This window comes from Gavialis gangeticus, unplaced genomic scaffold, assembly GCF_001723915.1.
Source record: "Gavialis gangeticus isolate Ggan-Ray unplaced genomic scaffold, GavGan_comp1, whole genome shotgun sequence".
Classification (NCBI taxonomy): domain Eukaryota; kingdom Metazoa; phylum Chordata; order Crocodylia; family Gavialidae; genus Gavialis; species Gavialis gangeticus.
The window spans coordinates 95,518,499-95,530,979 of NW_017729031.1; the positions used below are offsets into that span (position 1 = coordinate 95,518,499).

Sequence of the window (12,481 nt, forward strand, 5' to 3'; positions counted from 1 at the left end):
ATCTAAAAAAGGACTTTTTATTGTCCTTGATATTTGTAGCTAGCTGGAGTTCCATCACAGCCTTGGCTTTCCTGATTTGCTCTCTGCAAGTCTGAACTAAAGCAAAGTATTCCTCCTTGGTGGCGGTTCCAGTCTCCATCCTTTGTAGGTCTTCCTTTTAAGATGCAGGAGGTCCACCAGTTCCCTGGACAGCCAATGGGGCTGCTGTGCCCTTTTGCTGCCTTTCCTCCGAGACGGGATGGACTTTGCTTGCACATCCAGGATTGCTCCCTTAAGGAGCAACCACTCATCCTGAACTCCCCTCTCCATTGGGTCGTGGCCATTTAGGGCCTCTCTGACAAGTCTCCTTAGCTTGTTGAAGTCAGCTTTCCTGTAGTTAAGGACTTCTGTATTACTGACTGACTTGCCAGCTTTACGGCAGATGGTGAAGGTGATCAGTTTATGATCACCCAGTTTCCCTTCAATTGCTAGGTTGCTGATTAGGTCATCCCTGGTTGCCAGTATGAGGTCGAGCAGCGCTTTACCTCTTGTCAGCCCATAGACTTCCTGCATCAGATAGAGGTCATTCACACATGAGAGAAAGCTTTGCAACCACTCGGATTTGGCCAAGTGCTCCTCCCACGAGATATCTGGGTAGTTAAAGTCTCCCATGACAACCACACATTGGGACCATGCAGCCTCAGCCAATTCCCTGGTGAACTCCTGGTCAAGGTCTTGACTCCGGGGAGGGAGTCTGTAGAAGACCCCCATCATAGTATCCCCTGTGCCATGTTCCCCGCGGATTTTAACCCAGCGGGTCTCAAGTCGTCCACCATGGGTGCCAATGTCGGCTTGCAGGGACGCGTAGCTTTCCTTGACATAGACAGCCATCCCCCGCCCCTTTTATCCACTCAATCCATCCTGTACAGGGTATAGCCATCTATACTCGTGGTCTAGTCATGGGTGGACAATGAGAATACTTATGATCTCCACTGGCAACAGGTCCCCATGGAGAACTTATGTCCAGGGTGTAAGTTAGGGTCTTCTCCCTTGTTGAGACTCGGCAGCAGGGGATCAGAGAGGCACAATAAGTCCTATATATTTTTTCTCTGTCTCTACCATACTCAAAAAGAGATCCAAAAGAGGACATTTTTGCTCCACAATGTTTTCCTGGAACATAACTTTAATCCGTGCTCCTATATTTTTCCTCTCCCTTAAAATAGGAAATAGTAACACGTGCTGGTTGGTTCTGTGCATAGTGATCTTAGTTTTTAAAACCACTAATTAGCTAGCAAATTTTAAAACAGTTTTTCTTCTCTTCTCAAATTTTACCAGTTATGCCTGACATTCTTATCAATAAGAGAACGTATAAATGTTTTAGACACAATAATTAACCATGAATTCTAAGTTCTGCTTACTCTATGCTTGGATCTCAATTTGATCCGTGTACAAAATTATGTCCATTCTTTATCATTTTCTTAATAAAAATAATTTAAAAATAAAAATAATTCCACCTACTATTGAAATACAGCCTTTAATTCAAAACTGGGTGTACAATTTGCCATGATAAGCAACAAAGTACAACAATCAAACTAAAACTTCAGAGGAAATGTAGGTATGGCAGGACATAATCATTAAGTAATGTAAACTGGAAGTTAGCCTGGACACAAGGGCTAACATTTACATTTATGATGAATCTGATGATCACAAATATTCAGTCTTTGCTTTCTATTATATACAGAACACATCACCACCTTTAGTATTTCTTAACTTAGTGTTGGGATACTGATTAAGTATTAATTCAGAAAGAAGAGTGCTACTTGCTGAGTCACCAAAACCACTTGCAGCAACACCTGGGCTTTCCAGTAAATTAGCATTAAACAATCTAGTAGTTACTCCTCATAAAATATACAGTAAACATTTAATTATGAAAGCAATCAGGCAATTAACAAGCATGGTAAAAAAATACCTCTTTTTTCCATTGCAAATCATACCAACCAAAGCCTGAAAATACAATTTACGTTTCCAAAATGATGCTTTACAATTCAAAGAATTAGAACATCTCAACAGTGAGACTAAAAGCAAAGAGAAATCTTTTCACAAGATAAAATCATAATCAATCTGAAACTGACCATATACGGTGCAACTTGCTTAAAACAACTGTAAAGACTGCAGCTGTTTTGATAATACAGAATATAATCTAAGTTATTGTTTTCATACATCCAGTGTGTATATGTGGCAGTCTTACAGCTCAGTAAAACAGTAGCTACGAAACAGCTGAAAGATTAGCTAATTGTAAACTGTCAAAAGATGAATAGTCTAACAAAAATCTCCATTGTTCCACTCTTTCCTCAAATGTCAATTTGCATAGTCAAAGAGATGTAACTGCAGCTGATCTCCGAAGAATTTCAAAAAGGGTATTTTTTCACATACAGCCCACACCTTGTTTCAGAAGAGCAGCCTGAATTTAAAAAAAAATAAGAAAAGAAAAAAAAAAAAGATTGTCCTTCCTGATAACTGAGTAGCAGCAGCTCTTGAGCCAAGCCTGCTGCCAGCCCCATGCACCACATGAGGACTGACCCAGTGTACTGGGTTTACAGGGTTTAGGTCTGTGCTCCAAGTTTAACACCATGAGCTGTCTCCATCACATTGAGTCTGGCACCATACGCCTGTGTCTGAGCTGGGTTGGATTTAGCACACCAAATCCATTCCGAAACCACACCCCAGGTCCAAGGCTATGTGCTGGCCACATGCCGGTTCAGACCTTGCACACTGGCTCCAGGGCTCACCCCATGCACCAGCCCAATTAATCACATGGGGCCATATCATCTGGGTGGACAATCTCCTCACAGGTCTGGAAAATTGGCAGCAGGAAAGCAGTGGCAGTGTTAATTGCCATGGCTCCTGAAAAGGGGATCCCTTTTCTTGCATATAATGTACACTACATTTTTTACCAACTGGTTTTGGGAGGGAAAGGCGCAGGTAAATATTAGAAAATATTGTGTTACCACTACTTAGAAAAAGGGTAGTTTTTCAATTTTTAACAACTAAAGATTGTTTTTATTTTCATTTTTTTTCATCTAAGCTTCAGGAAGGAATACAGATCTGATGAGTTTATTTACAAGCACACAATAAAATATGTTACTTTCTTTGGATCTGCTATTGAGAACTATTTATATCATTTAAATTTTCTATGATTATATTTGTTTGCCTTTGCCAAACACTGAAAGACTGGTAATAACTTACGGAATAAATTATGAAGTTATAAGAACATAAGAACTACCATTTACTGGGTCAGACCATAGGTTCGTCTTGCCCAGTATCCTGTGTCATAACAAATGGATGGTGAGGAAAAACATATTTCTATCCAACTGTACTACACCAATAAACTGAAGTAAAGCATATATCTGAAAACATAAATAACTTCTGAACTCACAATTCCATCCATTCTATGACTGGCTTGAAATCAAAGAGTAAATATAAAAAACATCTATAATTAATACTAAATGTTAAATAATATTTCATTTGAATAAAGCTCTGATTCAGCAAAGCACATCAGCTCATGCTTCATTTTAAGCACATGAGGAATCATGTTTATTTATGGAGGCATCTGCATAAATGCCTGCCAAGTTAAACTGATAAGAAATGGTTACTACAGACCGTATGTACAGTGCTTCAGGATTTGAGATTTAGTGGCTAATTGGCTATAAAAATTTAACTGGCAAGTCAGTTTAGACTGTTACTAAACTTAAAAAAAAAGAGTAATCCTACTTTTATTTAAAAACATTAAGCATAGGCATTAGTAGGTCATAAGTGCATACAGGGATGGATCCTAGAGATGCAAGGGGGTGCAGTCAGCACATGGGCAGTAAGCAGAGCTCAATGGCTTATCAGTGCGTCCCCAGAACCCAGGAGTTGAATGACATAGCCTTTTCCCCTGCTGCTGAATATAGTGGTGGGCAAGAGGATGGGGAGACAAGGAGTAGTAGCATTCACCCCCTAGATCCTGGAGCTGTACTAAAGCAGCACCTCTGACAGGTTGGTCAGAGCCATACTCAAGCAGCACTGAAGCCATACTAAAGCAGCAGCTCAAACAGCTCCCTGTGCAAGGACTGTGCAGTCAGCCCTCCCCTCCTGGATCTGCCCGTAAGTGGATACGTAATTATTTTGCTGACTAATGGCCTAAATGATTCTTTATCAATTCATGCTTATAAGAAAAGAAAATCCTAGTCAAGTGTGGTGTGGGGAGGGTGTGAATTATTATATATTTTAAATGCAATACATGGAATATATAAACTATGAATAGAATAGTCAATAAGGTAAATGAAGTGTTTTAAAGGTGGGGAATGTAAATATATTTGTGCGTTCTTATGTCTGACACAGTCTTATCACATCTCTTTTATTTTTCCAGAGACTTATGCTGTAATCCTCTGTACACAATTATATTCAATAAATAAAATAATATTGTCAACATTTTAAGCCAATTTAAAATCATTTTTATTACCAATCGATTCTTACTAAATATAAATCTTTGGAAAGCTTACTATAATTTGAGCATCCTCAGATTGCTCCTGTATGGTCTGTAAAGCCTTTGCCAGATCTTCATCACCTTCTAGGAGACTAGAGTCATCATCTGCTGGAACCTGAATCAAAACATAAATGAAGTAAAATTAAAATTAGGATACTGATACAGAATACATCACTTTTTTGTCCAATTGATAATTGTTTCAATCCCTTCAGCATGGGGTAGTAAAGAAAATACAATTTTTAAAGGAAATATTTGGAGTTGGTGTTATTAAGGAAAGAATTATTGTTGCTTGATGTTGAAATATACACTACAAAGCAACGGTTCTCAACCTTTTTTGTACCTGGACCCATTTGTAAACATTGCTGGTCAGTCCCAACCCAGTAAACAGTTTAAGTAGAAAACAGCCCCCTGGCGCTGGTGGTGCCCCTCACTCCCAACTAGCTGCCTCCTGCCCCCAGGCCCCAGCCCCCCCAGTGTGGGGGGGAAGAGGGAGGGGTGGGGGGAGGTGTGTGTGGAGCATGAGGGGCCACAAACAGCCCCTTGCAAGCTGAAACTCTACCAAACTGCAGGGGAAGACTCATGATTTCCCACATTTTTCTTGTTTAAAGAAGAATCCATTTTTAAAGTTTGTTTGTGACCCTTTCATATATTCTTGTGACCCACTTTTGGGTCACGACCGATGGGTTGAGAAACGCTGCTATAGAGAAAGAAAGCTCAGTACCAAACCCTGGCCCACTGCCTGGCAAAAGTCCCAGAGACCTGAAGATTTCAAACCTGACCTCAAAAGACTTGATCCAAAGCTCACTGAACTCAATGCAGATCTTTCCAGTGACTTCAGTGGGCTTTAGATCAGGTCTTGCTTCTGACAAAACGGTGACTGCCATTTTTTTAAAAGGTTAATCACAAGGCTTTTATACAGATCATGAACTTTGAGCATGGATCACAGAGAACAGAACGCAAATTAAGAAACTGAAAACCAGACCCAAAGAAAGCATAGGTATATGATATAACTATATCAAATATGTAACTGTATTTAAATGAGCAGGTAAATGAAAGTTCATTACAAATTAGCTGAAATCAGCTAAAATGAATAACTGGTATTTTTCGGAACGAATTATGCAAATACAAATGAAACACAGCAAGCCAAGTGCTAGTAGTTCCTATTGTAAAACTAAATATATATATTAGCATGATATACAACACAATTTATAGTATTTTATAGTACTTTAATATATATTACATTTTATAGTATTTTAAATAAGTTTTACTGCTTTGTCATTAGGATATCATAGTGGCTGATGCACAAAAAAAAAAAAGAGATGGATCATGTACCACAGGTATCACTTAAGACCATCTCCTAACTAGATTACCTCTTCATATTGATAATCATCTTCAGATTCTTCTGTTATGGTAACCTCTGGATATTTTGTCAAGTCTAAAACAGCTGAAATGTGGTAAATTCCACAGAATTTAGACAGTTTTTGAAATAACTGCAAAAAAATAAAGCAAAACAAACAAACAAACAAAAACCCAGCTGTCTATAAATCTCAGCTTCTCCCCAATCTCCATAAAGTCAAACTTCATGTACTCAGGGGTAGCTTCAGCCCTTGAATGCACATATGCAATTCTAATTAAGTTTGGCTTTAGCACTCAGACTTCTTATAACAGGCTTATACGTATTAAAATATCACCTCTTTTTTTTGCTGCCATTAGAAATGAGTTTCTGCTCTTAACATACTGTGGGCCAAATTCTGTTCTCAGTTAGAAAGCCATTGCATCATAGAGGCTAACTGCACTGCCTTTAAACCTCTGAATTAATTTTGCCCTTTCTGAATAGATATTTTTAAGCAGATTTAGAGATATGATATCACAAATGTACATCTGAAGATCCACATTCTGGGACAGAACACAAGTAAATTAAGCACTGAAGCTGCTGTTGGACCCTCAGTACAATTACTGTAGCTGTACAGTAAAAGACCTAAGAGGAACATTCAATTGCATCAGTGAACCTTGTAAAATGTAAAACTTAATTGGAAAATTGTTCATGGCTCCTCTAAATTCACTATAACCCATCTTTCCTATACAGACAACAAGAAAACAGCGCAGTTTCCTTGAAACAAGAGGCTAAAATATATATTTCTCATTCTAAATAAACAGAAATTGGCATGTCTCTTGAAAGCGCAACAAATGTGTTTGTTAGTATGGCAAAGGGTTGATTATGTCCTCAAGCATTCAGTTAACACTCATTCTTCCTGTGTAAGTTTAGGGAAATATTCAAGTTGAGAAACAATTCTGGAAGGAAGCTGGCAATAAATTATGTCATACATTGTGATTTCATATGGTAATCCCTTTATGTAACACAAGTTAAAATTAAACAAAAGGTTAGGTAAGAGACATATTTTTTGTTTTAATATTCCCAACCAGCTTCCTAGATCTTAGCTCTAGGTGCAAGCAAGTTTTTACTGCTATACTCAGGACAGAAACAATATAGCTACACTAGGATATTCAAATATGCATCCTGCATCAACAAAACGGTCAGCTAAATTCCAAGAAAACTGTTAAGAAATCTCAACTCCCTAGAACGTACGTGTTTGGCAACCACGTACTAAACAGAATAAACAAAGCATAAATCTCAGATACCAGCTTCATATAAAGTTGGAGAGATCTCTTTTTCTCTTGTAAACCACAAAATAAACAGAGTAGCCATTGAGTGAGTAAGGTATGATTTTCAGTGATCAGGTCAATGAACAGTTGCACGTATCCACCTGCATGACTATGCGGACTGTATTATGGTGGAGGTTCCCAACTCCCGGGCCACAAAGGGTTGGCTGCCAGTCCACAGGAGGGTTGGCTGCCTGACTGGAAGTCCAGAACTGACTGGCATACTGCGGACCGGCAGCAAACCCTTTTCTGTACTCATCTGCAGTATGCTGGTCCACAGTCACTTCCAGTCCACTGTCTAAAAGGGTTGGGAACCACTGTATTATGGCATACATGTATACTGTATATACAAACTAGGTATTTGCAAGAGCTCTTTACAAAATAATCCACTACCTATGTAAACCTCCAAGCTTCTTGTGCAAATTCAGTAACACACTCAAATGGAAATACACAGGCCTACCAATTGAAAACAGAGCCAGGGACTGGCATATTCAAAAACCTTTCTGCACCTAAGTTTCTCTCTGCAAATCTTTTGTTTTTAATTCTAAGGATTTAGTCCAAAATAGTTTGTCTTTTAATGAGTCTGAGCTTGTTTGCCTTTATTCAAGAAGAAGAAAGAAAAACAAAGAAAAAAATCCAAACTATTACATTTTCCTTAACACACTGTTTTCCTTAACACCAAGATAAAACTGCATGAACTTCACTGACTTCAATGGGACGATTAAGAAGTATGTGCTCAATGTATCTACAAACTCCTGGTAGAGTATCTCAGCAGCATGTCAGGAGAGGCATGGAGAACAGTTCTGGTTTGTAAAAGGCTCTTTAAAGCCATCTACTAGCCATCAAGAGCTGTAGCTGTAGACATCCAGGCAGCTAGCTAGCTGCTGAGCATCTGTTTCCCCTCTCTCAGAGACAAATACAGATGTGGCCTCACATGAAGAACTTCCTTTCTTCTTTCTCACCCTAAGAAACAACTTGTAGTGTCTGAAATATCCATTCTGTAAACTGGTCCAGGAACCAAGTATTGTGGAGACGGAATGGCAGACAGAGCTGCAAGGCCGCTGCTACTGAAGAGTTCACAAGACAGAACAGGAAGGGAGAAGAGTTCCCCATGCATTGCTGGGCAACAGTGCATCCACTATATGGACAGTAAAGAGCAGAAGAGCCAGGGAAGCCACCTATGCTATGCTAGAAGCAGCAGAAGCAGAGGACCCTTGGAGACAGTCAGGGTAGCAGGAACAGTGACTGGTTAAATTAGTGCCTGAACAGACAGACACATGATAATCCATACTTTTTTCTTCCCCCTCAAAGCCAAATCAGCTCCAGATTCAAACAGGAAAAGCCCAATAGTCAGGCTTCAAAATTTGACCGAGCAGCACTCAGTCATCAAGTCTGTGTGGCTTTACCATGGGGCTAGCATCCTTCCTCCCTTCCTCCTCCATTGGTTTGGGGCTTCGGATACTCCCCAAATCCAGGCAGGCATCCTCTAGGTGCAAGTCTGGCCTTGGGATTCAGATGCCCTCCCCCCACCGCCCATCTCCCTTGACTGGAGTGAAATCATACAAAACGTAGGACTTGGCAGAGGCCATCCACCTCAACCCTGTGGTCCAAGCAGGACCACCTGTCTACCCCTACATTTCTGAACCTGCTCCAACTCAAAGCAACCCCCCAAGAGGCTCAAGGCCCCCTCAGAAACCATCAGCTCTGCCTCCCCCCTCCCTTGGTGACCGTGGGGAAGCCATGGGAGCAACTCTCCTCTTGTAAAGAGCCGCAGGAAGACCAGCAGCAGAGCGGGGTGTGCTGGCACTACACCGGTCTGCGGCAAATCTCTCGCCCGGTCCCGATAGGGAACCATTGGGCTGCGCCCTGCAGCTCCTCCCCAGGCCCCTGCAGCACGCCCCGTATATCGCACTGCAGCGCGTTACACATACATAGTGCAGCGCAATATATGTTACGTATATTGCGCCGCGGCACGGTACGCATGTTACGTAATGTTACGCATATTGCAGTGTGGCACATTACCATATATTACGCTGCAGCACGTTACGTATATTGCGCCGCGGCTGGTTACACATGTAGGTAGAGCAGCGCAATATATGTTACGTATATTGCGCCGCGGCATGTTACGTATATTACGTAGATTGCGCTGTGGCACGTTAACAGATATTGCGCCGCGGCACGTTACGTTTATTGCTCAATGGACTGGGGCGCCCACCCCGCCCCGCTTCCTTCCCCCCTCCGCTAACGGCCTCCCGCCGTCCCTCACGGGCGGCGCGGGGAGGATACGCTGCAGGCAGAAGGGCCCCTCCGCTCCGGCCGCCGCCTCCGTGTCCATCGCCTCCCGCTCCCCCGCCGCTCGTGCGGTTGCTAGGGACGCCCGGAAGTCTCGCGAGAGCAATTCCCGTCGCCCGCCGCCCCCCTTGCTTTCTTCTACTCCGTTCTGCCCGGAGGCGGTTAGCGAAGCGCTGCGGTTGGGGGAGGTGAGAACAGGGACTAGAACAGCCCGACGCCACCTTGTTGCCGTGGCAACCGTCGCCGTGGCTGCTCGGCCAGGGTTTCGATGGGACAGCGCCAGTCACGGACCAATCGGCGTGGCGGGGAGAGCCCCCAAGTCCCGCCTCCTATGACGCGTGGTCCGCCCCATGAGGGCTGGCGCGGGCGCAGGGTCGCGTCCCAAGAGCCAGAGCCTCTCTGCAGGGTCTGCAGCGCCGGCGACGCAGCCCCCCTTCGTGCGCCTCCAAAGCAGCAGCCTGGGGGTGCCCTTTTCCCAACTCCGTGTGAACAGTCAGTGCAGCTCTAACTTACTCTTCCCCCTCATATCTTATTTCTTTGGGTCACCTATTAGAAATAAGGAGAGCTAGTTTATTTCACGGGTGCTGCAGTACCACAGCAGTTGCCCCATGTAAAGAGCACTGCTTGCAGGAGAGGTGTCCAGCTGGCAGCCCAATAGCTCCTGCCTGAGGACCACTGCCCCCATTGCTGTGGCACTGCAATGCCAAGCTGGCAGATGCCTGGAGTGGCTGGAGCAAGCTCTGAGGCCCTCTCCTGGCACCAAAAATACATTTAATGTGTCAGGCCTCACATCAAGGACGTAGCAGCGATTAAACAGATGAGAACAGATTTTTTTTTTTTAATTTTAATTAATATATTTTGTATTCCAGGTCAAATCAGCCAAATCAGTTCCAAATCATATCAACTGAGGAGAATTCAGTCATTCCAAAAACCGTATTGATTGAGCAGGCAGAACTCAATCATTCTGAACACCATGTACGGCGCTACAACTGGCAAGCATCCTCCATCCCAGGCTGTCACCTTGGGACTTTGGATATTCCCAAATCCATTAGCAGGCATCCTGTGTGCAGGCCCAAGCCCAGAGGTCTTGGGATTCTGATGCCCCCATTTAATTTGGCTGCTATAGTGGTCAAGAATATTTGGCACCCCTGTCTCTTCGGCCTTCTACTTCCTGCCCTGCTCTTGAGGGCAGGGTGGTGTGATACAGTGCAAGTGGAGCCTGGGAGAGACCTGTGCTGCCCACAATCTGCAAGCAGCTGTATGGAAAGGAACCAGGCTGCCTATGCAGCTGGGAGCAAAGAGTTGGGCAGCAAGGTGAGGGGAGCAGGGTTGAATTACAGGGAAACAGGGGGAGGGGCTAAGTCCCCCCATAAGACATGAAAGAACCCCTATAAGATTTGAAAATCATAACCTGGGGAGGTCTCTGATTTTATTAGGGCATTGTGATGCACAGCCTAATTATTTTTGCAGACACCCCATCTCAAGAGTCAAAGTGTAACTTGAACCCTGGCAGTCCCCACAGTGTGCAGCCCCTGCAGTATGCAGCCCAGGTACCTGCAGCCCCTCCACTGCCCAAAAGTTGAACTGCCCTGGTTTACAAAATTGCCTGTGTTGTAATATTAGCAGTCTTAAAATGAACTAGCTCTCTTCATTTTCAAGGGTTCTAATAGATGATTCAAAGGAGCTTTTCCTTCACTGTGGCCAGCACTGTTACAGGTAATCCAATGAGATACAAATTAGACAGTTACAGTTACAGTCAGTAGTTCACAGAGTACAGTTAATTTACAAAGTAGGCAGTGACATAGAAAGATGCTATGCAGATAATTGTTATGCAGATAACTGAAATTTCTTGCAAGTAAGCAACTAATACACCTATCCAGGACATATAAATCAGGCACACTGTAATATGGACTTCCTTGTATTTAGGACTAGAATTTCTGCCTGAGGAATCTCACGTAGTGAATGAATGGATCCTAGACAGCTTAATCCGTCAATGGAATCCTGTTCTTAACATGGCTAAGACATGAGGAGCTTTCACCCATTTTTGAAAACGTTGATTGATTTACTAGCTCTTGAAACACACCCCAGGCTAGCCTTCTTGGCATGCTTGTCACACAAAATAGGGATCTTGGGCAAAAGAAGAGGCAGCAGGGGCAGCTGTTTTTGTGCCCCATCTAAATGGGCACCAGAGGCCCACCCATTTTTATGCTACTGAGCACAAGTAACCAGCAGTTCTAAAGCTCTGCCAGGCACCAGCTGCAATATTGACAACTGTTCTATTTAGTCTCAGATCTTGATATTGAATATTTCTTAAAACCCCAGGGTATCCAGTTACATGATTATATGAAAATCTCAGCTTTTATTTAAAAATTAGCTTCTGGTCCTCATGGTTTGAGGAAAAAAGTAGATAATATGTACCCTACAGCTTCAATAATCAGAAGGCAAACAACACAAACTCTAAGTATGTAATTGGCTTAAATGACTTTGTCTTTTGTTATCATTATTAATAATAATAATGGTGATGATGATAATAATAATTTGAGTGCTTCAGACTGAAACACTGAAATACTTCACGGCATAGCTTCTTTCCTATGATTCTATTCTCATAAATAATACTTTGTTTTGCACTTTTATAAAAAACTTTTCTGCTCCAAGTTCATTATAGATACTCAATAATTATTAGTGAATGGTAGTTAGAGTTTTATGCTCCTTTTATAAGTAAACTGTCACAGACTAGCTATGAATTTTTCACCAAGAATCTTACAATGAGTCACTGGCTGAGCCAAGAAAAGAGCCTATGAGTCATTCTGAATTGTAGATGATTTTTTAAAACCAATTTGTAGTTTTATTTTTGGTGACCTTTTATATAGATTATCATATTGCCTGGAAAGAAGGAACGAAAAACAGAGAAAAAATAAACTTCTAGTGCTTACACTTTATAGACTAGAGCTAATTATCCCTTTAGAGAAAGTAAAAACTTTGTAGCTGAAACAGATGTCCTGAATCTTATATTACACTTCA

General features: G+C 42.2%; 1 protein-coding gene across 2 annotated transcripts in view; it reads right to left on the reverse strand.

Annotated features, from left to right (window-relative positions):
* Nucleotides 1-9,569, reverse strand: part of SPAG16 (sperm associated antigen 16) — a 1,224,108-nt gene extending 1,214,539 nt beyond the window's left edge. The window contains exons 1-3 of one of the 2 annotated variants that reach the window (XM_019523400.1): nt 9,455-9,569; nt 5,878-5,924; nt 4,524-4,622 (exon numbers count right to left, since the gene is read on the reverse strand). In XM_019523400.1, coding sequence (XP_019378945.1) covers nt 4,524-4,622; nt 5,878-5,924; nt 9,455-9,503 — 195 coding nt within the window. In that variant the 5' untranslated portion in view covers nt 9,504-9,569. The remainder of the gene's footprint in view (nt 1-4,523; nt 4,623-5,877; nt 5,925-9,454) is intronic. The other variant, XM_019523399.1, reaches the window with a different exon arrangement.
* Between the last annotated feature and the right edge of the window lie 2,912 nt (nt 9,570-12,481).